Source organism: Notothenia coriiceps, unplaced genomic scaffold, assembly GCF_000735185.1.
Source record: "Notothenia coriiceps isolate Sejong01 unplaced genomic scaffold, NC01 NC01_scaffold00034824, whole genome shotgun sequence".
Taxonomy (NCBI): domain Eukaryota; kingdom Metazoa; phylum Chordata; class Actinopteri; order Perciformes; family Nototheniidae; genus Notothenia; species Notothenia coriiceps.
The window spans coordinates 8987-36517 of NW_011367525.1; the positions used below are offsets into that span (position 1 = coordinate 8987).

A 27531-nucleotide genomic window follows, 5' to 3' on the forward strand; every position below is an offset into this window, starting at 1 on the left:
CTCATGTGATTGGCTTAGACTGGAGGAGACATCTGATTGGCTATAGATAGAAAAAAGTACAATTACGAATCGGCTGACCGTCAGGGGAGTCTCAAAAAACCCACACACGAATGCACAGCGATCCGTGCACAGAAAGCAGTTTGTGTTTGCAGGTTCAGGGGATTTAAACGGAAAACAAATATGTGTGGATCAAAAATACTTATGTAAAACTTTTTTCTGTATTTGGATTTTATATACATGTATATGAAACGGAACACATTTGTGTTTGCATTGAAAAACACAAGTGTGGGTCCGGAAATACAAGTGTGAATCCTTTTGCGGATCATGAAATACAAGCGTGAATCCTTCTGTGTGCATGTGTGTATTATGAGACTGTTCTGAGCCCATAGAAAGCTTATCATCTTATTTCTATATTGTGTATTGTATCAGCACTCTGAAGGTATCTGTACAATTGTGCCTTAAACGTTTTTAAGTCAAGATAAAAAAGAAAAACTTGTGTATCAAATGTTTTTACACTGACCTCTAGTGGAAGCCTTTGGTCACAACAGCTGAAACTCTACAGTTAAACCACTAGAGGACAGTAAGAGACAATTCATCACTCAGCAGTGACAGTCAGGTGAAGGGACAGACTGCAAATACAAGCAAACACAGGGCAGAAAGATCAAATCAATAATAAAATGGTCAGACACATGGAATCCATGGGTATAGACAGTAAACAGACAGTCAATTGAGAGAGTCATGCAGACAGATAGGAGGAGCACAAATACAGTTCCCCTCATCTTTATGTCATCGGGACATGTTCGGACAGCTTTCGCTTATCATGCTACACTGCTGAGTCATGATTTATCACAGGCTGGGTCTGATCACACATCTCCTCTGCTGCTGTTAGGCTCCACTGTCAACAAAGAACACACTGTGCTCAGGTCAGGCTGATATATCAGGCCAAGCTTTTTATTGGAAACTGGATATGAGCCAGTCACTGTCTACTGATACGACTACTGCTGCTGTCACTGTAATGAGGTTCCGTCTGCTTCTGCTACCAAGAATACCAACAGTAATCATGTTCATTTCTAATGGTGGTCAACACATGATGATTTCGTAAGATCTAAGAAAATACATCCGCAACAATTTTAGAAATTAACAGTGGAAGTAAAATTAATGTACTTAAAGATATTTGTGCTGAACTTTAGACCTCATGGATGGATTATGAAATAAAATCCCCTTTGATCAATCCATATCATTCCAATTCTAACATTCTTTAGTCCATTGTTAGAAAGAGACACTCTAACAATGTCATCCTTATCTGTTATGTAACAAGTATCTTTACCACCTAACAACATGTGTGCAGCATTAAGAAAGCAATCACTGACTTGACTAAACATGAACACATTTACTAAAAGCGCTGCATAAACGAAATGGGGACACTAAAAAGTGATGCACACAGCTGGGACCAGAGCCCTTGTTTACCAACTGTCACTCTCACTGAGTCTGTTTCATAATTGTACGTTTTTTGTCAGTATATTTCAAATGACAAGGTTAGCTATGATAGCTAGCTAGCTTACAGCAGAACTGCAATAATATGGGAAGTAATCATGCCATCACATTGTTAAAATAAACCAATAACATTGCCGATGTTTTTTCAAGTTAGTGTTTCTTAATATGCATGTTTTTTTGGCACATTTCTGTTTCTCCTAATGGAAGTGTTTTGGGCTGTTGTAGCGCGTTTGCACCATAAACTATATTTCAGTTAGACAACTCACGTGTTTCTTTATGTGTTTATTAGAAGCAGCATATAGTTTGAGTTTGGCGTCTATAGGCTTGGGCCTCATCACTCCACAGATTTAAATAGAACATTGAGTGATGATTGAGTGATGAACTCAGCAGTGGCAGCAGCAGCATTAGCGAGGCAGAGGAAGGCAGATCTTGCAGCTTAAATAGAGCGGCATGTTTAGGAGAATGTGTTTGGTTGGTTGTAAGAGGGACGAGGTGCGTCATGTGTTAATGTATCATTGGTGCTCGAGATGACTGCCTGAACTATAGCTTGCAGGCTTCGCCCATAAATGTTGGCACAGATTGGCCACTGTGGTCCTTCTATCAGTTACTTCACAATGAGGTGATGTTGAGGAACAGCAGTACTGCCTTCTGTCTCCAAAAGGCTTACTCTGAGAATATTATTTTTCTATTTTGCAATCAACCAGTTTAAAAAAATGTCTTTGGCCAGATTACAAATAATTGCAATTTAAAGCTGGGCAATTAGGTTTTATAGCAGAAGGTTGTAAACTTTATAACTCATTTTGGATTTTCAGCCCGTTAAAAAAAAATCCAAAATTTTTATTTTCTCTGTCACCATGAGGAATAACATGTTTCTTATCACAGGACAGTCTTGAACCGCAGAGTGGAATTTTCCAGAGGATGGAGTACTGAGTCTTGGTCGCAGGAGGAAGCTGAATTGGAGAGGATTCTTTGTGGGTTCCTGTGCATAACATGCACATATAGGGATTATTCTCATAAAACAAAATTCCAGCTTGTAAAGTTTTGGTATGTCTCTGAGTCCTGGCCACTTGCTCTTTCTTGGAAATTATAGTGCTTCGTCACACTCGAGAGAAATACTTTAAATTGTTCAGACAGTCTGGAAGATGTGTTTTGCTGAGTGGGGTAGGATAAATGTTTATTCAAGGCCTGCCTGCACAGATATTCACATCTTTTTGGCTCAAGGTGGACAACACACAAATCTCTCTCACACAGTAAAACTCAATCGAAGTGCATGTTAGTATGTTCACATTCACTCAAGGCGGAAACATTTAAGAGCATATATTACGCTCATTTTCAGATTAATATTATTTGTATTTTGTGCCTCTACTGTGACATGTTTACATGCTTTAATGTTCAACAAGCTCTTTGTTTTTCTCATACTGCCTGTGCTGCAGCACCTATTTTCACCCTCTGTCTGAAACCAGAGCCCAGTCTGCTCTGATTGGTCTGCTGGCCGTATCTGTTGTGGTTGGTCAACCATCTCCCGCCCCTAAGCCTATCATGTAGAATATGTCAGAGCGCTTACCAATTGGAGTGTTACATAGTGGGACTGCTAGCACTTTGGGATTGAAAATAAAATGTATTATTCCTATTATTATTATTATTATTATTATTATTACAGTGATGTCACTATGTAACAGATTAAACAAAGGAGTCCAATGGAGGCTTTTAAGGAGGGGGGAGCTTTGTCCCTTCTTCTTTATGTTTACATTGTTCTCCTGTTTTACAAAGTATTGATATTTCTATTTCCTTGTATTTATTTGCATTGTATTTGATATTTAATTAATCCAAAAGTAACAAAAAGTAATCAGGTTGCATTACTTTTATTTTTTAATACTCAGATTATGTTGGGATTACTTTTTTGTATGTGTACATTTTTAAAGTTACCCTCTCAACCCTGCTTTTCCATTAAGTGTTATCTAGACATATTAAGCCACTCCGCTAGAGAACAGTCATCAGCTTAAGTCCCACTTCTCAATCAATGACACATGTTGTCACATTACAGTGAAATGAAATGTACTTGTGAAACAAAACCAAGGAATTTAAGCAACTAAAGACAGCCAGCATACTCTTACATAAAAGTACTGATATATTACAGTACCAAGCTCTGGGATAAGCTCATGGAAACATATTAGGTTTAAAGGAATCCAATTATTTTCTTCAGCACTTCATAAACAATTTATTTTTCTGAATGTGCAGTAGTGAAAGTGAGCAGGGCATTTAAACCAGAACTCTCTTTTATGAACATGTCAGCCCTTTGTCATACTGACACAGCTGATAATGCTACAGCCCCGATACAATAAGTGTGATTAAGTGACGTAAACAAGAGTGATATGAAGATATTTCATTTAGTTTCCAACGTAAGCAACAACCTGAGGCAGTGAAAAGAGGTCCAACAGTTTCTGTGCAGGTGCATCAAATACAAAATAGAAAAATTGCACACTGCTTGTATACGTCAAGAGGTCTAAAGCATGACAGATAGAATGTCATGCAAGCTCATATTTTCCAGTTTTTTTTTAGGTTTTGATTTAGCTAAAGGTATGATCTGGCCAGGTTTGCTTCCTGTAAACACACATTGTTGTGGCCAAATATCACTGACTGCCCTATCCAAACACTGGGTTGAGACAGGAGGCATAAAGAGTGATCCTGTTTATTTGATTAATAACTTATTCCAACATTTTGTAGATTGGGTCTTAAGGGACACAGAGAAGCTAAATTAGATTTACTGAAATTTAATTTAGTCTTGGTCTCAAATAACATTTCAATGGAAGTTCAGAGTTACCTCAGGAATAATTTTGATCAAAAGTTTAAAGGAGGCATGTCAGATATGGGTGCAATAACAGTTCCATTGTAGAGAACTGATCAGAGCGAGCAGAGCGTCGATCAGAGCGAGCAGAGCGTCGATCAGAGCGTCGAGCCAGTTCGGGACTGGCCGGTTCCATCAATCAGGTAGCAGCTGCAGAGGTTCCTCGGGTTTGCAAATTTCTCTAGACGTTTCATTAAGAACTACAGTCGTATTGCTGCTCCTCTAACCCAGTTAACCTCTATCAAACTGCCTTTTGCTTGGTCCCCTGCGGCCGAGTCGTCTTTTGGTAAACTAAAAGATTTGTTTTCCAGCGCTCCTGTCCTCATTCACCTAGATCCAGAACTCCAATTTGTGGTGGAGTTTGATGCCTCGGATTTAGGTGTCGGGGCAATCCTTTCCCAACCGCTCGTCCCAGGATCATAGACTCCACCCTGCGCCTACTTCTCTCGACGCCTCACACCTGCAGAGAGGAACTATGATGTGGGGAATCGGGAACTTCTAGCCGTTGTGCTAGCCCTGCAGGAGTGGCGACACTGGTTGGAGGGTTCTGTATGTCCGTTTATCATTTGGACCGATCACAAGAACCTGTCCTTATTTACGTTCTGCTCACAGGTTGAACTCCCCCGTACGGCTCGGTGGAAACTGTTCCTTGGAAAGGTTCAATTTCACTCTGACTTACCGCCCTGGATTAAAGAACACCAAGCCAGATGCTCTCTCCCGTCAGTTTTCACCCCCTGTGGAAGGAGAGCTCCGTTGAGACCATCATCCCTACCTCCTGTGTGGTTTGGAGCGGGCCAGGTGGGAGATCGAGCAGACCGTTCAGGAGGCCTCCAGGAAAATCCTGCTCCAGCAGCCTGTCCTCCCGATCGGCTGTTCGTATCTTCCTCCGTGAGATCTCCCAGGCTCCAGTGGGGGCACTCTTCTAAAGTTTGCCTGTCACCCAGGTTTTCACAGAACTTTGACACTAATCCAGCAGAAGTTTTGGTGGCCGACCATGTCTGCTGACACCAGGGCTTTTGTCTCTGCCTGCTCTGTCTGTGCCGCAGTAAATCCTCTCACCGTGCTCCAGCTGGCCTCCTACGCCCTTTACCCATACCTAACGCCCCTTGGTGCGCACATTGCTGTGGGATTTCGTTACAGTGACGGACTGCCTCATCCGTCAGAAGGTAATATCAATCATCCGCTGCACCATTGTGGATCGTTTCTCCAAGTCTGTCCATTATGTCCCCCTGCGCCCAAGCCTGCCTCTGCTCTGGAGACGCCAGACCTGCCTAGCTGTCCCATGTTTTTAGGCTTCCGCGGCATCCCCAGGACATTGCCAGATCTCAGATCGGGGTCCCCATGTGTCTCCTTGTTTTGGAAGTGTTCCTGTCAGCACTGTGCGCCACTGCTAAGTCTCATCTCTCCCGGTTATCCATCCACAGACTAACGTTCAGGTTGTGTCTGTGCATAAACCAGCAACCTGAGGCAGCCTGTACGTTGTTGNAGAGTAAAGATGAAAGGATGGAGGATGGTAGAAATGGGGGGGAAGCACGGCTGGGGTGTTTTATAGACACTCTCCTCCACTCAGCCTCCTGGGTCATTCATCACCTGGACAGAGGCCCTAACAACACACACACACACACACACACACACACACACACACACACACACACACACACACACACACACACACACACACACACACACACACACACACACACACACACACACTAATGCACATAAACACGAATGCACTCACACAAAATCTCTTCCATTGTCTTTATAGGTGTTCATTTTCCATAAAAGCACTTCCCTTACTTTGTTTGATGCACCACATCCACAAGAAAGTGTACACACACACAAACATACAGACACACACACACATACACACAAAATGTTCACCTTAGCTAACAATCTTGACAAAAAGACGTTTTCTCTTTTTTTAATATCCCAACATATTATTGAAAGTAAAAGGGAGTATGGAGCAGAGTTTTAGGGAATCTTACATATATATGTACATACATAGTATATCTTACCCCACAGGAGGAAGAGGACATGTTTTCTTAAGGCGGTTAGGATATTAGCTATTCATTCTGTCACTGCCTACTCAGTCCAATTGGCATGCAAATGTACCTGAAATTGACGTCAATCATCTCCTTTGCGCGTCCAATGGTGAGCCAACACTACTGGAATTGACATTGAGCTTGCTGACTTTGATGATATAATGATGCCGTGTGTGTGTATATGGCATATGTGTAGAGTATGTAAGATTGGATTGAACAGTAATACTATCAATGGATGGGCTGCGAAGGTCAGATACTCATCTTTCAGGGGACGGTGGATAAGGGACACCCTAGACTGCTGAAAGACAGGAGGAGGGGTGGGGAATGTGTGAGTGTAATGATGAGTGTGTCCAGAGAAACAGTAGAAGTCACTCTCGTATAAAAAGCTGAGCTCTCAATTAGCACTTCCCCTTGACCCTTACCAGCATGCATACCTGCACACTGACAACAGCAAACAAATTATCCATCTTTTGAGCGTTTGAGAGAAAGAGTTGACTCTAACTCTAAGGGATTTAAGATGTTGCCTTGTCTGGTACGTTATTGTTTTCGTCTTGTCCTGTATATTATGCATGAATATGTTGTTGACAGCAGCTGACTTGCAGCTGTTGTTTACCTCAGCTGCAGCAGAATACTCACACTTGCAACTTAAATATGCATAATATGACACTACTTAGTGTGCAAAAAACAAGGCCAAATTGTCCGAGCTAACTTTCCCATTGAGCCCCATAGAACCCCATAATAGTAGATAAATAGTTGCCAAGCAACAGAGCCTAGCAACAGCAGCAGTGTAGATATGCTATCACTGTACAGGGAACACAAGGGGAGAAATGCCTCCACTTTCAGCAAAGCAGGCATTTATTAACGGAGGGCCCAGGGCAAACATCAAACTCTACAGAAATGGAAATATCAAATATAATGTGGACACTGATCCTTTTCCCACTGTATGCTAACACAATGAGTCGTCTTTTATGAGTCAGTGTTCAGTGCTGGCTCAGGTTTCTGTTGGCACACACAGACACACTCAGAGTTGAAGTATGTTCAAATGTGATTTAAAAAACGAGGAGCAGGGCTCGACAGTAACGGTTGCCAGGTTGCCATTGGCAACCATTAGAGAAAAAATGTCAACCACTTCTTCGCCTTTGGTTGCCATCAGTGGCAACCACTTTTTAACATGAAGAAATAAGGACAGCAAACAGCTAAATGTGCACCCCAAAATATATAAATGTTAATTATTTGTTTTGTTTTAAATTATTGTTGTGAACAGTCGGAACCTGATACTTAAGTTGCACGTGCATTGGTGTGACTAATGAGCCAGAAAGCAATGCACGTTTACTCGCGTGCGCGGTGCGCTGTGTGTTTGTTCTACAAACAATGGCGAAGCAAATTAAGTTGTTTGACTGTGGGGTAAAAAGTTCGGCCAACCCGTCAACATCTCAAACGAATGTTCAAAGTGAGTCAACTGATAAAGCGAACCCGAACGAAAAGCAAAGAGGTAATGTGTAAAGTCTTAGGAGGCGAAATATATATTATCTACTTTCTGCTCCGTTGTCCATTCACTTCCGGTAAAAGTTCCTTCAAAATAAGAGTCCCGATCTTATTACTACCAAACTAAAAGTGCAAAACGAAACTTAACCATAGGAACATATTGGCATAAAAATATAATCACTTCTATAAAAAGGTAACACATTTTAAATATAGTTAGACATATTAAAAGTAATTTACAGCATTCATAATTAATATCTAATTCTTAACTGTGAATCGTTTTCATTTATTTAACATTAGAAATGTATTAGTCTGGCCAATCCAAGACTTCAATGCTGAAGGGCCAGTGGATCTATGGTGGGGGATGACCAAGAAACTAGTGACTTGCTCAATTCATTTGTGAGGGATCTGTGAAGAACAGAACAACAGCTGCATTACTGGTATTTTGTATACCAGCAATTGAGGGTGGACAAGTTTACTACCACTTAAGTTTCAAATAATTGTGTTAATTACTTATTGTAAAGCATTTGAACATTCTTTTGTGTCACATGTTCATTATTAAGTTGATGTATAACTGTATAGTATCTTAATTATTTAAAATATAAGGTGACTAAAAATGGCAACCGTATTTCAGTTTTGGCAACCAAAAGCTGATGCCTTACCAGGCCAGCCTGGCAACCACTTTTAAAAGTTAGCATTGAGCCCTGAGGAGGTACATTTCATAGCTTGAGATTTCCTAAACTACATTGAGTGTAGCTAGATAAACAAAGGAGATTATGAAAATAGTTGATAGTATGCATATTCTTTCATGGGCCTGCTGGCCAACAACAGGAAGAAGATAAAATATATTAACATCTACAATGAAACGGCTTTATGTGCCTTTAAATGCCATACAATCAAGCAGAATGCAGTGTGTTGATGACACTGGCCTCAGGGCCCACTGTCATTGTGATGAAAGTTAAGGTATTTTTGTTTTGTTCCAATGTTACGGAATCATCATCAGCATTGGACATAATACAGTATTTCCTAAACTGCTATGATTTTAAACAGGCTGTAGAGATGGGTTCAGAACAAGTACATCTCCTCCACAATACAGTTTGGCACGCTCTAGCCTGAAGAAAAAACATGCCCCTTTTCTTTCAACTGATGAGTAATTTCACTCCTCATCCATAAATCAATTATGTATAATCCCCTGGTACAGAGAATTAGTGGCCATTTAGCTTGAGGAAGCTAAGTGTTTGAGTCCCATGAACACATCTACAGTATGTGTGTTTATGAGGGAACAGTGCAAGAGATGATTTGTTTTCACAGAAAGAATTATAGTGACGTTCATCGGCTGTGTTTCTGACAAAGGTGCACAGTGCTGGGGACCTGGAGTCTCCAAAGACAGCAGCACAGAGACCCTGGCCATAATAAACTTGAGAAGCTGTTCCTAAAGGTATTTGCCTTGTTAACGTTAAAAAAAACATTCATCCATTAAACTGAACTGTGATTTTTCATTAAAAGAAAACACCTTTTGTTAAGGATTTCCAGTTAAAAAAAATATTCCATTAACCCTATTGAGAGAGGACTAAAAACTATTACGGGATGAACTCATTGTATTTATTTGCATCCTCAGGTAGGGGAACATAAAGGGATCACTACCGTCTACATTCCATGAAGGGAAGGAAATAAATGATAAGATAAAGGAGGAAATGTACAGAATTTATTTAACAAGTTCATAAGCAAAAGGAGAAACTGACTTTTGTATGAGTCAGAGCTCTGGAGGGCTCTTTTGGGACAAATGAAGCCTTAATAACATGTTTCTTAGAGATGAGAATGCACCCTCCATTTGCTCGTTTTGCTCATTTTGCATATTATCCAATGTGCACCACCCCCACCCGCCATAACTCTCAAATATGTCACCACAAGCTCATTATTCAACTTCTGGTAGACATGTTGGCCTTATGTGCAAATCAGAAAGGAGGCGGTTATCAAGCAGAGGCTGGTCTGATAATGTTGAGCAAAAGTGTGAAATCAAAAACCCTCAAAGTAGTGGCACACAGGGAGTGATGGAGAAGGCAAAGAAAGTGAATCCGCATTTCTTTTGACAATCACACAGATGATCCAATGGTAAGAAAAGCTGCAGAGGGCAAAATAAAGGGGTAATGGCCTATTCCTCCATACACCCTGGCATCTATTACTAACTCCCTGCTTTCTTATATCATCCGTCTGGGTAGAAGTGAGGGCTGAGGCTTCTATTTCCGAACGTGTCTCCCTTGACGTGTCTTTGTCGGCCAAGTCTGTAGCCCACGCTGTGTGAAACAGGGTGCCTGCCAACATGTTCTTACACACACAGTTACATCTGTGGTGTACTAAGCCGCCAGGGAATACGAGCCTAAACTGTAGGGCATTGTATCACAACACAAGGTACGAGTGAAAATAAATAGAGCTTAACCAGCATCCACCTCTAAAGCACATTAAACATGTGCTGGTGATGCCATATGATGCAAGAATGACGTATGTTGAGCGTTTTTGGTTTTGTGTTAAATAGCCTTTTGATAGTTGCATTTTTAGATTGTATTTTTAAAATCTCCCATAAAAGGTTTCTGATGATGACAGCCAGATTTAGTCAAACTAATTCCACCAGTGGCAACGGTTCCTGCAGAGAGAGCACACACTGATTGAGTTTTTACTTTTCTGAGAGTACTTTCTGTGTGGCTGCAGAGCTTATTGGACTTGGAGCGGACGGTTAAGCTGCTACTGCGGACGAGGGCCAAGCAATAATGGTGGCGGCAGAAGGAGAGGAGGACAGTGGTTTGGTTGGTTTGCCAGTTGTAGGAGCGCGCAGCTGAGACTAAACGGCAGTAATGGCCTAACGAGGAGAGATCTGGAGAGCCAAACCAGATGGAACGGCCACAGCCACGTGCCTGCCTGGCAAGGCTCAATGCTTGTTAGCCAAACACAGACAGTGATTTAGAATTTATTTATTTTTGACAAAAGATGAGGGCGAATGATGAGATGAGACTGAGGGATGTCATTTCTACATCCAAATGTTCTGTTGCCTTCTAATTTTTGTTGTTTCAACAATACATATTTAATGCATATCTTCTCTAGTCCTCTCTGTCTGCTCTCCTTACCTCCTCTCTGCATCCTTTGTCTGTACCCAAAAACCTCTTTGATTGATATTCCGCACACTCAGTGACTTAGCTTTTTTTTTGTACGTCCTCTATGTGCTAAGGGCTTAACATTAATGAAAGGGGAGAGGTTGATTACATATGGGGAGCAACAACTAGGCCTCCGTCTCCAGGGAGGAGAGTAGTAGTCGAGATGCCGCGCTGAGTTTTAGTCAACAATGATAGCAGGCAGGCAGAGAATACAAAAAATTGGGTTGGCGGGGGGGTGAACATCAGAGTTTCCTTGGAAGTCAAATTTCCCAGGGTGCTCAAATGTCAGGAATCAAGGACGTGGAGAAAAGGATAACAAATATCATAGCGCTGGCTTGTTGGAGGACTCAGGCAGGTAGATACACACACACACACACACACACACACACACACACACACACACACACACACACACACACACACACACACACACACACACACACACACACACCTCTCAGAGCTCTAGGGCTTCTGTGATGGGTAACCTAAATCCATCTTTGAGTATTACAGCAGTGAGCGGTGACTGTTGGGAGTTTGTGCTGGCTGATCTCAGCTGGCAGACAATATTTCGACAGATAGGAGAAGAACACATGGTATTCCCAATGCTTTTGCTCATCAAAGCGCATTTTACTGTACTGTACAAAAATGATCGTCTTTCACTTACCAACACTCCCACTGGATCATTTACCATTTTGTTTTGCTACATTTGGGGGAGGAAATAGGACGCCCTAACTTAACTTCTTTCACATCATGCTGGGTGCCTCTGTTCTGATGGTACTTCTATTATAGTTATTCAGTTTCATTTTCAAGAACAAGACACCCTTTAAATAGATACACACGCATGATAGGTATTTTTTGCAATCTATGTTAACAAACCACAAGTCCAGTCTCACAGCAGGGATGAATATCAGACAAGAAGAAGCTGGCACTTGCTGAGAGAGAGAGGGAAGTAGAGAGGCAGTGCTGTGTTCGAGTCTTAACTGCAACTGTTCTAGAGGTGTCACAGACAGCATGTGTGTGCGAGGGATTCTAGGCTATTGCTCACCTCAAAAACAATTAATGAGGAGCTGCATTGGCTCCTTTCCTGGATATTAGTTGGCAAAAGTTTAAGGGAAAATGGAGGGGAAAGTGTGTCTGTGTGGGGGGGCACCACTTGTACTATGTACATTGGAGAAATGTAGCAAATGCATGCATGATAGTTCGTTGTATGCCTGTTTAAAAACTCATGTGCAAATGTAAAATGGTCAGTTTTAGTAGAGAAACTTGTTCTGTGTGTGTGATAAATATCAGCACGCATGGCTGAACTTGGGTGTCACACCTTTCTTTCCAATCTGTGAAGGTGAGATTTAAAGAGAAAGGAGAAAGAAGAAGGGAGGAGGGTGCACCTTCAGTCGACACAGGCCACTAAGTGATAATGTGTCTAGACATTATGAGAGCCTGTGTGAACTCCAAATTACACAGAGCTTGTTTAAGTTAAATAAAAGACCACACCCACCCACAATCAGCACTAAACAACTAAATATGCCCTATTCCTTAAAAAACATTGTCTCCATCTGCAGATTGGCAATTACCATGCTATGTGTTCAGTAAGGGGGTAAAAAATGTCCCATAATCCTTTGGGAATGCCGGTGTAGCTGAGATAAAAATCCACTTAATACAGTCTGAGAGGAAAAGAGAAGACTGCAAGGGAAGGTGTACAATCTCACAGATGTGAATATTTATTTCTCCTTTGACTTGCCTCTGCTGTCTTTTTCATATCTCTCCCAGAGTTCCTCTGTCAGTCTCCCTCCCTCCATCTCATTTATTTACTCTCTCACTCTCTCTCACTCTGCTGTCATTGTGTGTATGCTGCAGCTTTGGTACCGGAGGCACACTTCAAAGTCTTGATGTCAGACAGACCCAGGGACCCTTTTAAAGATGTTTACGCTGGATTCTTCTTAATGGGCGAGTCAGAGTAATCTAAATTGCAATTCACTGACACCACTGCAGCCTCTTTGGAAGGTGTGTGTGTGTGTGTATGTGTACTGTATGTGTATGTGTATGTGTATGTGTATGTGTATGTGTGTGTGTGTGTGTGTGTGTGTGTGTGTGTGTGTGTGTGTGTGTGAGATGAGTGGGAGGATAAGCTTAGCAATATAAGAATGTGCAAATAAAGCGAAACAAACACACCGGTGCTGTAAGATGTAGCTGATGTTTGCAAGAGGCATAATTCATGTAGAATCTAATGAAAGCTTCCAAATACAGAATATATCAACACATGGAAAATAAATGTCTTGTTCACGTAACATTTCTCAACCGCTTTGTTAAAATGCAAGAAAAAACTACAACCCTCCCTAACAGCACACACGGCCTCTGCAGTCTCAGAAGTCTCCCATGCAGTTGAGCCGTGCTATAGTGCAGCGTAGCCTTTCCTCCCTGACTGGCTGCTAGCATTTACTGCAGGGAAGAGAGAGAATGACCCAGTTGTGAGGCAAACTGTTCTCTGCAGAGAGAGAGAGAGAGAGAGAGAGAGAGAGAGAGAGAGAGAGAGAGAGAAGGGAGAGGTGAAGGAAAAAGAAAAGTTGTGTGGGTCCAACAGTCACCCCCAGGAGACCTCAAGTGTGCAGTGATTGGCTAGAGGCGTGCAGGGAGAAGGGGGGAGGCAGGGGCTCACCTGCAGTGGTGTGTCCTCTATAGCTGCACGGACTCTGCCATTAATCACAAAGAATTGGAGAGGGGAGGTAAGTCGGAAAGGAAAGGATGGAGATATAGAAGAGAGAAAGAGGCAAACAAATAAAATAAATATGGATGAGTTGCTCCTATGAATCTGAAGATGAGTTATTGTAGAAGTATTGGTGCTCTACCGCTGATACAAAATAGGAAGAAAATGGATCTGCTTCAGCCAGTCATCCATCAGCAATTTTGAGAAAATCCATTACATCCAAAGTGATGAAAGTTGGTGTCGAGTGGAATGAAGAAGAAAGAGAGACATACTGGACGAGGAGAACATTGCTTCTGATAAAGCCGTCCTGGGATAAGAACATGAATCTTCACTTGTCCTTGATCATCATGAACCTTAGGTTATAACTCACTGAACCATAATAATGATATGGGAGTCATTGATGGGAGATTACACTATAGCCTTGGCAGGGTTACTGTCGGCCATCCATTAAGCGAGCTACACAGCAACACACTGTGTGAATAGTTGCTAGATGTGGTATTGATTTTCCACTGCTGAAGCATCATCGCCTTGCAATTACTTGGTCCTCGCACATAGGCAAATGCCAATGCGTGAAACAAGATTGAAATGATAATTAATGCACTGTAATTGTGTTGGTGTGCAGCTAATAAAAACTTTTTCTATACTGTTTAATTAACAATAAATTACCTTTAGGAATTGTTAATTAGGTGTTGGAGAGTCCTTGCCTTCACAGTCTGCTTCACAAGAGTAATTAATGCCAGTTCAAGCGCTTCATCCAAAGCAGTGGTGGGCTCCTTCAGCAGCAGCCACAGAGCGGGATTCTTAACTGTCAGCCACCTTTGACATGAGTAGTCTATGTAAATTTCTGTGTGTGTGTGTGTGTGTGTGTGTGTGTGTGTGTGTGTGTGTGTGTGTGTGTGTGTGTGTGCGTGCGTGTGTGTGCAGCAGACAAGAGAGAAAGCTTGGACATAATTACATTCCCATTGGCTGGCTTGACACAGACTTGATATGGCTGAAGAATGTTAATAGTGATGCTAATTAACTGGCAGAGTAGATCTAGACTTTAAAAGTGATCTTGACAGGCGAGGTAGAGAGAAAAAGCAGGAACATTCGAGAGATGTAACTAAGCAATTAACTTATGGCATCTAAAGCATGGCTTAGTTGTCAAATGTCAACCAGGAACTATGGAAGTGCACTTGAATGAAATGTTGTTGCTTATTCATGTGATCCATGTTCCACATCAGCCTTTCAGTCTGAATTCAGAGGCCTGTGTACTGTATAAGCATGCTTATGGAGAGAAAGTGTTTATGAAGTACATCTTTGGGGGCAGCAGCTTTTATTACAAAGCCAGATTAGAGGGCAATGTGGATAACTTTAGGCTTACTGTAAATCAGGCTTTCTATGATCACAAAGCTAGAAAGTTACCACCATCATGGCTAACCTGTTCCAGAGCAAGTTTACTGCTCATAAGACGAGAACAAAATGTTAATCCAGCCCGTCTATTATAGCTGACAGATATATTGTGGTATCATTCTGAAATGATCTAATCCAAACAATGGTAAAGTAAATTGAGCTGAGCGTCGTGAAAACAGATCAGAATACAATTGATTTTCATTGTTTCTCCATCTCAATGTCTTTAAATGTTTAATGTGTAATAAGCTACTCTTTAAATATTGCTATGATCTGGCTGTGTTCATGTTGAAAGTGATTGTGTAGTTATTACTTACTCAGATGTTTTAATGTGAATGTGTTTGTAGGTTAACCCAGGGTGAATAGCATGAGTTGTTCTACCTTTGTGATACTTGCATACAGCAGGGTAAGTGAGGACAGGGTACCTACGGAGGCTAAGTCGAACTTGCTTGGTGATACAGGCCCCATGCCTGCCTGGCAAAGCCACCATCACTGAGCAGCTTGTAAACCCACACAGGCTGCCAGCTTCTCTCACTTGACAGTCATACAACATGTTAATTAGAATAGAAACAAGGGGAAGGAAGGAAGGAGAGGATGAAAGAGAAATAAATAAACAAGTGAGGGTAGAGAGAGAGAAGGATGTTGTGAAGCTATAGGCAGATAAGACATTTAAATGAGTAGAAACAAATGAAATGGTGTGGGTTTGTTGTTGCAGCTCTAAATTCAACTGCCTCTAGATTATAAATTCTCCTCATAACACCATCCCCGACTTCATTTGCTGTTTCTTAGGGGTTGGTATCTTATAACAGCTACGTGACACACTTGTGAACAAGCTGCAAGGATATACAAATGATGCACATATTAAGCATTTCCCGGCTTCAAAAAGCCAACTCTTCCCAATGTCTGCTTTGCTCACTGTGGTCTGGCAATGCTTAGTAGGCATTATCCTGGATTACAAGCATTGTCAATGTGTATAGACCACATTTACTTTGTTAGCAATCAGCCTCACCAAAACAAGCAGTAGTAGGAAGCGACATTGGACTACATACTGTAGGAAGTTGGAATGTGTTCATGTGTTCTCCACATAGTAGATATCAAACATATGGTTAACAGTAAAAACATGTAGTAACGAAGTAAACTAAAAAGTCATTTGAAATTACCCTGAGGCCTGAAATCTTGAGATTTGTTGCTGAAGTATTAGGCAGTCATCCACAGAGAAGAGATAAAAGACCACATGCACAAATTAGACTTGTGATCAAAGCACAGCAGCCAACCTTGTCTTAACCGTGAGCCGGCAACACATCAGAGTCAACAATAGTCCAAACTGCCCGGATACCAAGGATCAGGCTGAATCTAGTCATTTTCTCTTTACAACTTCTCTGCTGGCTCAAGCCTTTCAACTCCATGTACACACTGTGGAGAATAGTGACTCAAATCACTCACAGCTCAATCGGCTGCCACACTCTGCTCAAAAGGTGCAGACTCACAAGAGTGAAATGAACATCAAACTCTATTTCACCACTTTCACCCTCTCCTTCCATCAGACGGTCTCCCTTTATATATTCTTGAAATTCTCTCCATCCATCTCTGTAGCTTTCGCCCATTAATCTTGTGGGCCGATTTTGCCCTCTGCACTCTTTCTGTCTCTCTTTCCTAAGCTTTTCTGTAGCTGTTCTACCACCCCGTCTTCATGTCAAAAAAGATCTGTGCAAATTAAAAAACGATTTCTGTGAGCCTAGTGTCTGAATACTAATTCAATTTTCGAAGGCGGCTGGAAAAAAATTCTAAATATCCAGCAGCGTAACATCAAGTTGACATTCTGAGGTTGTTTAATTTTACTCTGACTAAGAGCTGTAGCAGCCAATCAGCAAGTCAGAGCAATATAAACAGCTGCAGCACTACATGGACCATGATTCATAGCTGGAGGCTCACCTTTGCGACAAGCCGCAGCAACACAGGAGTTTAAAGCAATGAGCGGTTCTGACTTTGTGTGTGTGTGTGTGTGTGTGTGTGTGCGTGCATGCGTGCGTGCGTGCGTGCGTGCGTGCGTGCGTGTGTGTGTGCGTGTGTGTGTGTGGCTTTTTGCCTGCCTGTCTGTGGGAAGGTGGGATGCAGGAGGGTAATTAAATGTAATGTTGTCAGCTAACCAGCTCCGTCTCCCTTTTCAGACAGCGGAAAGAACAGAACCAGAAAGAAACTAGATGGGTCATGGCCAACAGGGGTGTTTGTGTGTGTGGATTTATGTGCAGGTGGGTGGGTGAGAGACAATGAGACAGCTTTAATTCCCAGACACCACCCCTTGGGGGCTGGAGCTGGAATTGAACATAGTCTGGAAGGGACAGCTTTGATAGCTTCCTCTAAATACACCCAGTAATGTTTTCGCTCACACTGGACAGAGGGAGATATAATCTTAGCTTGGACGCACATTACTGGTTCAGAAGCCCAGCCTTTGTGATCTATCAAACAGGAAGCAGTGGTGTTTTCTCTCAGTGTCTTGGTAACAAGCTTCTGAGCGACATGTGATACGATTTATCAGTTATAAAAACTTCTGAGTGTAACTCCGATGTGGGGATGCACGAACGCCACCTTGTTTAGTCAGCACCATTCTTATAGTCTCCCAAACATCTGTAGATATCGATGCATCACCTCGATGCGAGCCTTGGGGCTCGCGCATCTCATCCTCATCTGTGAGCATAACACTTTAAGGTTATAGATTCAGCTTGTGTCCTACTGCATTACTTTGTCTTATNGCAGCACTACATGGACCATGATTCATAGCTGGAGGCTCACCTTTGCGACAAGCCGCAGCAACACAGGAGTTTAAAGCAATGAGCGGTTCTGACTTTGTGTGTGTGTGTGTGTGTGTGTGTGTGCGTGCATGCGTGCGTGCGTGCATGCGTGCGTGCGTGCGTGCGTGCGTGCGTGCGTGTGTGTGTGTGTGTGTGCATGTATAGGACTATTGCCCTGCTCAGCCCCTTGCAGCTCATCAATTATAAAAGAGCCCCGGAAAGGAGGGATAAAGCCAAGCCACAGCAATGGCATCTATAAATACACACCTGAATGACACAAGTGAGGTGAACTGCTATTTTTGCATACGATCACATAAAGGCATACACAAGAGGGTGGACAGCCAAACGAACTGAACACAATGTCACCCAGCATATCAGGGCACTTTGTGTTGAGTCAGGAAGGCACAGTGCACAGACGCTGTTCTTTGCTAACTGTAGCCCCATGTTATACTCTGTGTAAACCAGAAGAGAGATTGCTTTCCTCCTCTTCCCTCATTTATTTTACCATCTAAACACTGTGTTGCATTGAATGCCCGAATGGAAAAGTTAAGGTCAGTTCGTGCATGGGTAAATTGCATTATAGTCTGGAGGACATGTTCTATCATTCCCTGGTTGCCCCTTGCTTCCTACTGGCACCTTATTCCGTGTCCATGTCCCTCCACTTTACCATTTAGCCCTTGGTTTAACTCTGTATCCATCCATCTCTACTTCCTCTTTCTCACTCGCACCATGGGTTGCATTCCTAGCAATACATCCCATCTGTTTCTCTGTTTCTGTCTTTTCTGCATCCATCCATCTGACTGTCTCAATCTTCAAGTCCTCCTTGAATTTTTTTTAGACTGTACATCAATTGAATCTTCCTTCCCTGCTTCTATCTGTCTCTCAAACCCACTATTCACACCCATCTCCCCCCTCCTTCCCCTCCAACTTTATCCAGTATCAATCTAAAAGCGAACACGAAGGCTTCCTGTCTGAATTCAACATGAACTGCTGCCCAGTCAGAGCCTCTGGCTGCTGGGCGAGGTGTTTTGTGTTGGCAGCTGGCAGGGCAAGTAGTGTGGGGATTGTGAGCACACGAGAAAACCAGTAGCTTCTGATTCTCTTCCCAGGCCATTACTGGACTTCTCTTCTCATTAGCTCCCATGATTTTCTGCACTGCATTTACTAATACATACACGGACACTCATATACAAGTACAACACACACACACACATTATTTAACAACTCCCTAAATCAAGAGGAGAAATTGGATTTTGGAAGGGAGCCTAAGCTAACATTGTGCAACAAGCGGTTACCAGAAGAAGATGTATGTGAAAACAATTGGCCAGTAACAATGGTGCAAAAAAAGGGCTCAGAAAAGAAGCATAAGGTGAAGGCGGGGTGGAGGGGGCTGCTGAGGGGTTCCCATTGACTGGTTCCCCTTGACATGCCTTTGTATCTCTACAACAAATAGCAGAGCAAAGCTGGGTAACAGACAGCAGTTAACACAGCGAGACCAAAACACCAACACATTAATATTGTGTGTTCAATCAGCCTTAAAGCTGTGAGGTGGACAGCACCTGTCATCGAATACAAGCCCAGTCTGATCCCATTAGATCGTCCTAATGTGCACTCAGTCCAGTATTAGCATAATGTCAACACTTTGGGAGCGGTACTGCAAGCTTCTCTGGGAATTAAATACATGTGTATCACAATATACTCGTAGATCTGTGTGTGTGTGTGTCTTGCCAGTGTTGATGCATTCCATACATTTTATCCTGTGTGTAGAAAAGCCTGTGCTGCCATGGCAACTCACCACTGAGCATGCTTTGCTGCTGTGCTAGCTAGTGTGGGAGCAGCAACACACACACTCACACACACAGTGCCAAGGCAACTAGGAAGACTGCTGAGGAATACTTAACAGTTTGTGAACATTGACATTCTGGGAATACTGGCTGAAAGCAGCAGCGATTTAGACTACTGGGCAGAATGAACAGACTACTGGGTGGGGCTGTAATGGCTACTGGCCAATGTGATAGCAGTAGTGTGGGTCCGATTGTGCACCTGCGTTGAACAGCATTGTGTAGCATTACAAGGGTGAGGAGGAGGGTTAAAAACATAAACCACGGTCCATACACACTCATGATGCTCGCCCTTCCTAAAGCATATTTCATCATTAGCTCTAAGCAGTTAATCCTCTGCTCCACTGACCATGGCTCAGCTCAGCTCATTTCAATAATCTGCATCTGGGCTAACCAACCCATCACACACACACACACACACACACACACACACACACACACACACACACACACACACACACACACACACACACACACACACACACATTCAGGAGTGAGCATTGTCTCACACACACACATCCAGCAGGGAGCATTGACTCCATCACACACACACACACACACACACACACACACACACACACACACACACACACACACACACACACACACACACACACACACACACACACACACACACACACACAAGCACACGCACACACACACATGCAAAACAAGGACACAATCAACCCACGAAACATATGGGACTGGTCCAGAGCAATAAATATCTTACGTAAAAGCTCTTACACCGACACACACGTACATCCATCCATCCATCCATCCATCTATAATCTACAGTGCCAACAGCAAAACCAGTTTGCACAACAGCACTCCATCAACATTCAGACAGGGAAGGCCACATACATGAAGTATTTATAGTGATTATAATAAGTTCAAAAGAAAATAACTTGACATATACTTCAATCGATTTGCCTCTGCCATCTAAAACATCGTAACCGGCAACTGCAAGTCCGGCTGCAACACATCCTTAGTAACCAATATAAATCATTATTATTATCATACATCTTCAGAGTAATATGATGCAGAGCAGAATGTTATACTGATACAGTTGTTGGCATAGGTAATAGGCATGGGAGAATGAGTTAAGACAACGTGGAAAGACTATTTTCTGATTAGTCGACTCTCTCCTTAAACTTTCTTGCTTCCTTGTCAGCCAAATTATTCTTCCTTCATTTTCCCAATCTATTCCCTCTATCTTTCTCTGTGATAGTTTCTATAGTGCACCTAAGATTTGAATGGATCGTCACAACCCAACACCCTGCTCTTTGTCTTTGGCCAAATACTGACCAATGCTTTGTGAAGTCCTCTGTGAATAAGCTGTTTCTCCTGTGTACCATCACCTTGAAGCAGCATGCATGGCTTTGCTTTTACAGACACTACCTTAGGCACTGCATTTTATAAACAGGTGGTATAGGAAGCACAGAAACACACAAAAACCTCTAAACTAAGCTTTTTCGACCTCACTACCCCTGCATGCTATGCCTTTGTCTATGTCAAGTTCAAGGTTAGCTGCTCATTGTATTGAGCGCCAATGCTTCCCCATCGGGAAGGACAGAGTGGAGATGCATTAGCACCTCAGCAGGTGGCCACCAATCTCATCTCTTCTTTCTCTTTTTTTCCTCCACTTCTACCCTCAACACATCCATCTCGTCCCATAGTCCACCTCTCCATCCACGGCCCCATGGGGGTACCTGACTGGCCTGTGTGCCTGGGTGTTAACTGTTCATTGATGCATGCAAGTGTGCTTATCTCAATTCATGCAATTGTGTGCACTTTGTGAGTATCATGCATGTGTGTTAGTACAGAAGTGTACCTCCTATGCTAATGTGTAGTCTGACCAGATGACCATGAACTGAACCAAAGCCCACAGGGGGTTAAGCCTTTCCCCTTGACCTGCTGCTGTGCACTGACCTGCAGAAAATGGGTTTAAACCTTACCCAGCCATAGCCTTTTATCTCCATCACATCTCCATCTCCTCCTTAAGCCACAGACCAACGCACACACAAACTGACCGACAGACAGGCGGACAGAGGCCATATGGTCCATTCACTTACAATGGCAGGAGGTAGCCATCAAAGAGCTCTCACAGCAGCTCCACTCGGCCATGGACGGAGAGACGGAGGGGGAGATGGATGAAGGGTAAAGGAAAAGGGAAATTAGGATAGGGCTAACAGAGGTGGAGTAAGGGAGGGGATACAACAAAATAATCGGAGAAGAAATGTGGTGAGGGTAGATATATTCTATAAATTCAAAACAGCTACAAGTGAAGGGTAAACAAAAAGAGTGGGGAGAGACTTGGAGGTGTGCAGATCATAATCCTGGTGATGTGAGAGTTTTGAGCCTTTTGTGAGAGAGTAAGGGCCAAGCATAGCTGTAGCTGTGACCCTGTACAGAATTCTACTGATTCAACAACACTGCTCGTTTCCGCTGACAGGAGGGTGGTAGGAAATTCAGCTTAGACTGTGTCAATACAGACTTTACACAACACAGCCACTCAGCATCAGAGACATCTAAGGCCAGGGATATGTTTGTGTGTGTGTCCTTGTACTGACATTTTTGTGAGGACAAACCTGATATTGGTACAACATGAGAAAAAAGTGTGGACCTGACCTCTTTAAAGGACTGTTTAGGGGTAGAAACTTTTTTAATTTGGTGAGTGTCTTCCTGGACCAACCTCAGTTTGCGGTTTTTTCAAATGTATCCCATCTCCTTTCCTCATGGGCCTACATTACATTAAACAACTCAATGTAATAGAGTCTTATTAAAAAAGTCTGTCTGCTGCTATTCCAAATATTGTTCCATGCCCCCTACTGATGTCACTTTACGTTGATGTTGAGGTAAGGGTTGTTATTGTGATAATCAAAATTAGGTTACAAAAATAACCATATAGGAAGTCTGGTCCATTATATATCTCACATTATACTAGCAACTTTTACTCTCAACCTCGCTACACATAAAACGATTTCCCAAGCAAATGCATTTAATTCACTCAGCTTCCTGCCCAGCTCAACTTCATGATGTCATAAACATGAGCTTGTAAACACTAACATTTAGCTCACCCAAACACCAATGCATTAAAGTCCATCCACTCTCTTTTACCGTAATGCTTATATTTATTCACGGTGACGTGTTACAGGTTCATAAATAACACTGAAAGAACAGAGAGACTGAAAGATAGTGTGTGACTGAAGGAGTGAGGGAAAGGGAGGGAGGGGGTTGAGGGATGGAACAAGTAAGGTGGAGGAGTGTATATAAATCAACATCCATTAGTGGAGGGGTTATAAAGTCACTGATGAAGGAGGTGGACTGAAGCTGAGGCCTTTTATTGTCTTGTTGTTGTCTTTTATTGCCTGTGATGTCATCTAATGGTATACAGTTAACGACAGGGGAGGAGAAGTATGTACATGGGAGGGGAGGATGGGGTTGTAATGGGCCGCTGTGTGCATGTGTGTAGGTCCGTGTTGAAACAGGATATTGATCATCCTTTGTCAAAGATGGCGTGTGTCGTTGGACTTTCTTTGCCCTGATATACCATATGTGCACAATCTGATCATATTCCTGTCAAGTGCCAAAATGTACTTTTAAGAGGGATGACTGGAGGAAAGCCATAGAAAGACCAAGAAATCAAGCAAGATAACCAGGAAACTGTTTCCAACATCCTCAAGCAATAACAATATTCATAAAACATTTTTTTAAAACCTACTTGAAATGCATAAAGAGTATAAGCCCCTAGATCTTCCCCAAATCACACTCATTATCACTGATGAGCAGTACTGTAGGTGTTAAATATGATTACTTATGTCCCCTGTTTGGAACATCTAGGTGTAGAAAATGGTCTTACAACATGTAAAGACACTGCCTAACACCCCCTAACATCAGCTGCTTGTTCTGCATCAATCACATTTTTGTTAAACTTCTTCCACTTGGTATTCCATCTTTCTTCATTCTGTGCACTCACACACTTCCCTCCCCCTTTTAAGACTTGCATCATGTCAGGAATAATGTTCATCTTTCCAAAGGTTCCCCTCAGCTTGACCTTCCTCTGCACCCCTCTGTCTCTCCATCCTTCTCTTCTTCCTCCTCTCTGTGTAATGCTGGTTTCCCCAGGCCTGTGAGGCTCACTGCCCTGGCATTAGTCTCAGTCATGGTCTACAATATGTGTGTTGGAGTGCGAGAACATGGGAGTAAAAGCACAGGAGTTACCTCCCTTCTATCACACCTAGCAGCAGTGCATCATCCTATTAGCCCAAAAAAGGCTGCCATACGAGGGAGGGCAAAGGGGCATGGGGGGAGTCGAGGGTGGAAGCAACAACACGCCAAAACCCAGCTTATCCAGTGCTGTTTAACTCTGAGGGAGACAAATCTTGTTTAGCCAAGGGCTTTGCTGTCACACAGAGTGTGACATGTTTTTCAAGGGAGAGATATTTATGGTCAGAGATGTTCACAAACATGCGCAGCTGCAAAATATTTCCACAGGTTTTTAGGAGCTTCAAAGCAATAAGAGCCCATAAAAATACTATTAATTGAATCATTCTCTAGATTCCCTTGTATACTGTAAGGCATTTAAGTAATCACCGAAAAACATATGTATTTCATCCTATTCTGATCCCTTAATGTGCCTCAAGAAACACATAAGAAACTTTGCCTAATCGATTCTGCAACATGCTGATCTGTGCTGTCTAGCAACTTCTGCAACATGCTGATGTGTGCTACAATCTGCCCCTAGGGCTCTGGATTTTAAGTCCATAGTGAAGGAAAAGTACAGCGGATAGTCCTGATACTGGTATACCAGTGCGGTATATGGTGCAGTGGATAAGGAGGATGTTGAGAGATACCAAATAGGCTCGCTCTAGGAATAAAACCCCCTCAGGGGCTCTCCTGATCCCCCCTCCTCAAAACACACGCACACAGGCACATTCAAATTCTCTACACAGTGAAGTACATACACTTCCTGCATTCACTATCCCTCTCTTTCACACACACACACACACACACACACACACACACACACACACACACACACACACACACACACACACACACACACACACACACACACACACACACACACACACACACACACACACACAACTCTCCCGCCTGCAGATGCAGCCGACTCAGCTGATATGCCTGAAAGTCAATCTGCCTCACTACTACTATCCTTCCCCCAATCCAGCAGTCCCCAATTCCCAGCCCTTACTCCACATTCTAACAGAGGGAAACCAAATCTCTGCCTCCATCAATTCAGCCACCTCTGCCATCCTTCATCCTGTATTCCTGCTCCTTACCTTCTTGACGCGTCCGTTTTTTGTGCCCACGAAGACCAGCGAGTGGTTCTTGTAGACGTATGCAATGACGGAGGTCATTTTGTCCACAGCGTCGGTTAAGAGAGGCTTTCCATGCACCATCTCAGACACGCCCAGCGGCGCATTCATGTCCAGGCCACAAAAGTCATCATCAATGGTCAACAGCTGCATTGGAGGAAAAGACGACAAAAGAATACATTACAAAAAATCAGATTTAGTTTCTCTCATTATTAATGTGTAGAAGCAAAATTCCCCTTAATAATAATGTTTTTTGTTGCCCTAAAAGATGTTCAGTGTATTCACTTTTTGCTTTCGAATAGGTACATGTGTTTGTTATAATATTTTATCATGGAAATCCAATATTAAGCCTTGAGGGGGGCACTTTCTTTCAGCCTTTAACACTCCTATAAGAGGGCAGCTATAGCCAGGTCTCAGGTGAGGCTTTAAGAATGGCGGTAACATAATAAGTGACCACACTCAATTGTCAATTCATCATCATATTATACAAATGATTTGCAGTAATAGCAAGCTATTGGAGTTGTTGTATGAAATCTACTTATAAATAATATCGGATCTTGATAGTCTCTGTTTTTTTACAGCAACATGTAGGGTGTCTAACTGCATACACAATAATTAGAGCCTCAAGGCAACCTGGTCTGATGAATGAAGAGTTAACTCAGGATTAATGAATTCAAGAATCAATATTTTGTGTCCGATATTTCTGGAAGTGAAAGTTATGGATAGGGGGGAGGTCAACAAAGGAGACACAGTTTGAATATGAGATAGAACATGTCAGCATTTGTATGCCAGTGTGATTCTGCTCGTTCACATGCAAGAAACGGAAAATGTGGAAAGGAGTAGGAAAGAGATGAAGATGGAAAAAGACTGCAGTCAGGCTCCAGCTCTGTAATAGCGCCAGAGGCTGCTCTGTCAGGCACAATTCCCCACCGTCCACCCAATGCAACAGCAACTGCAGAAATGCCAGTGCGGCAAGATATTCAATGTGAAATGATTCAAAGTGAACTGAGTGAAATCCAAATAAGTTCTGCATCGTCACACTGAAGCAAATCCCTGCAATGCATCTAAATATATATACAATCTGAATCAGAGAAGGGAGAAATACAAGCTTTGATGGAGGTTCAGCTGTTATGCTTTCAGTGTGGACAAGCTGCTGTGATTTTGTTATTAGATACAGAGGGGTGTGTTTCATGTAGAGTGCCTCTCTACATTGTGTCCTTGCATGCATGTGTTTTCTCCTGCGGGGTGATACTCATACCAGTCACTGTGGGCAAAATGACTTATGGCTTTTGATAAGAGAATAATGGTGCTGGGGATTGGTCATTATTCTGTGTGTATGGAGATTTGAAACACTGGGTTTAGGACTGACGCAGGCATTGCTCTTGATTAATTGCTTGGCAATGTGGTGTGGGTTGCTATGAAGAATGAGGACTTGGGAGTTGACACCGTCTTTGCGTTCCTTCAAAATGCACAAAAAAATGTTCGGTAGTAAGGGGAGTGGGTATGAGTTATGAAATATGAGGATTTATATGACCTGATGACAAGTAATTGTTTGCCGACTGATTTGAATGTTCAAATTAAGCCCTTGGTTTGATATGAATGCTTAAGCATGCATTGGTTGAATTATAACCCAAATATAATAATAGCTAGAATGTGAAACAAAAAGACCTTGTCAGGTTAGGCAAAGCAAAAGATTGTGATGTCAGAATTTTAGCTTAAGGCAAGTTATCTAGACCGTACAAAGAAGTATCCTTCCTTCAGAAGACAAAGGTGAATATGCTTCCTTGAGATGTTGGCTCTCATTTGCCTTAAAACCTATCGAACCATTTCAAATCAGCAGCATGTTGGTTTGAACTGTCAGAGGTTGGGCGCTCTGGGGAGCAGAGGGTCTTTTAGTTTATGTCTTATTTTTCGTTTTTCCTCCTGGAAGTGCACCCCCTGGGCTTTCGATCAATCTTGCAAGCACCAAGTGTCTCCTCACAACCTTTCAGTAAAGGCCATCATCATCATCAGAAGCCTCAGACTGGGCCACAGAGGAAAAATGAGGACTGCTTTCATTAGACAAATGGAGCATGGCCGGTCTAGAGCACAATGAGCTTTAGGCCATAACATGGACTTATATGAAGTGGTATAGATGATCGATGGAGGTGAATTGAATGTGGGTCAAGTTCATGTCGTATGGTTAGAGGGTTGAGAAGAGGACAAAAAGGAGTCAGGTGAAAGACAAGTGGGGAAGGGTGAGATGATAAATAAGAATGCAAGAGCTACTGAAGAGAGTCAACAAAGATGAATATTGATGCAAGAAAAAAAAAACAGTTAAGTGGACATTCTTTCCTTGGATTCCCTCCCTCTACTGGCCTTTCTCCCCCCTGACCTTTTCAGAATGAGCTGTTGTCAAGAATTCACTCTCTACACGTCCTTCAAGTCATGTGGTGGCTCACTGTTAGATGAATGGAG

General features: G+C 42.6%; 1 protein-coding gene across 1 annotated transcript in view; it reads right to left on the bottom strand.

Moving 5' to 3' along the window:
• Positions 1-27531, bottom strand: part of LOC104962455 (plexin-A4-like) — a 60815-nt gene that overhangs the window by 2620 nt on the left and 30664 nt on the right. Inside the window, exon 3 of the mRNA XM_010790891.1 lies at positions 25039-25221. Within this exon, the coding sequence (XP_010789193.1) occupies positions 25039-25221 (183 nt within the window). The remainder of the gene's footprint in view (positions 1-25038; positions 25222-27531) is intronic.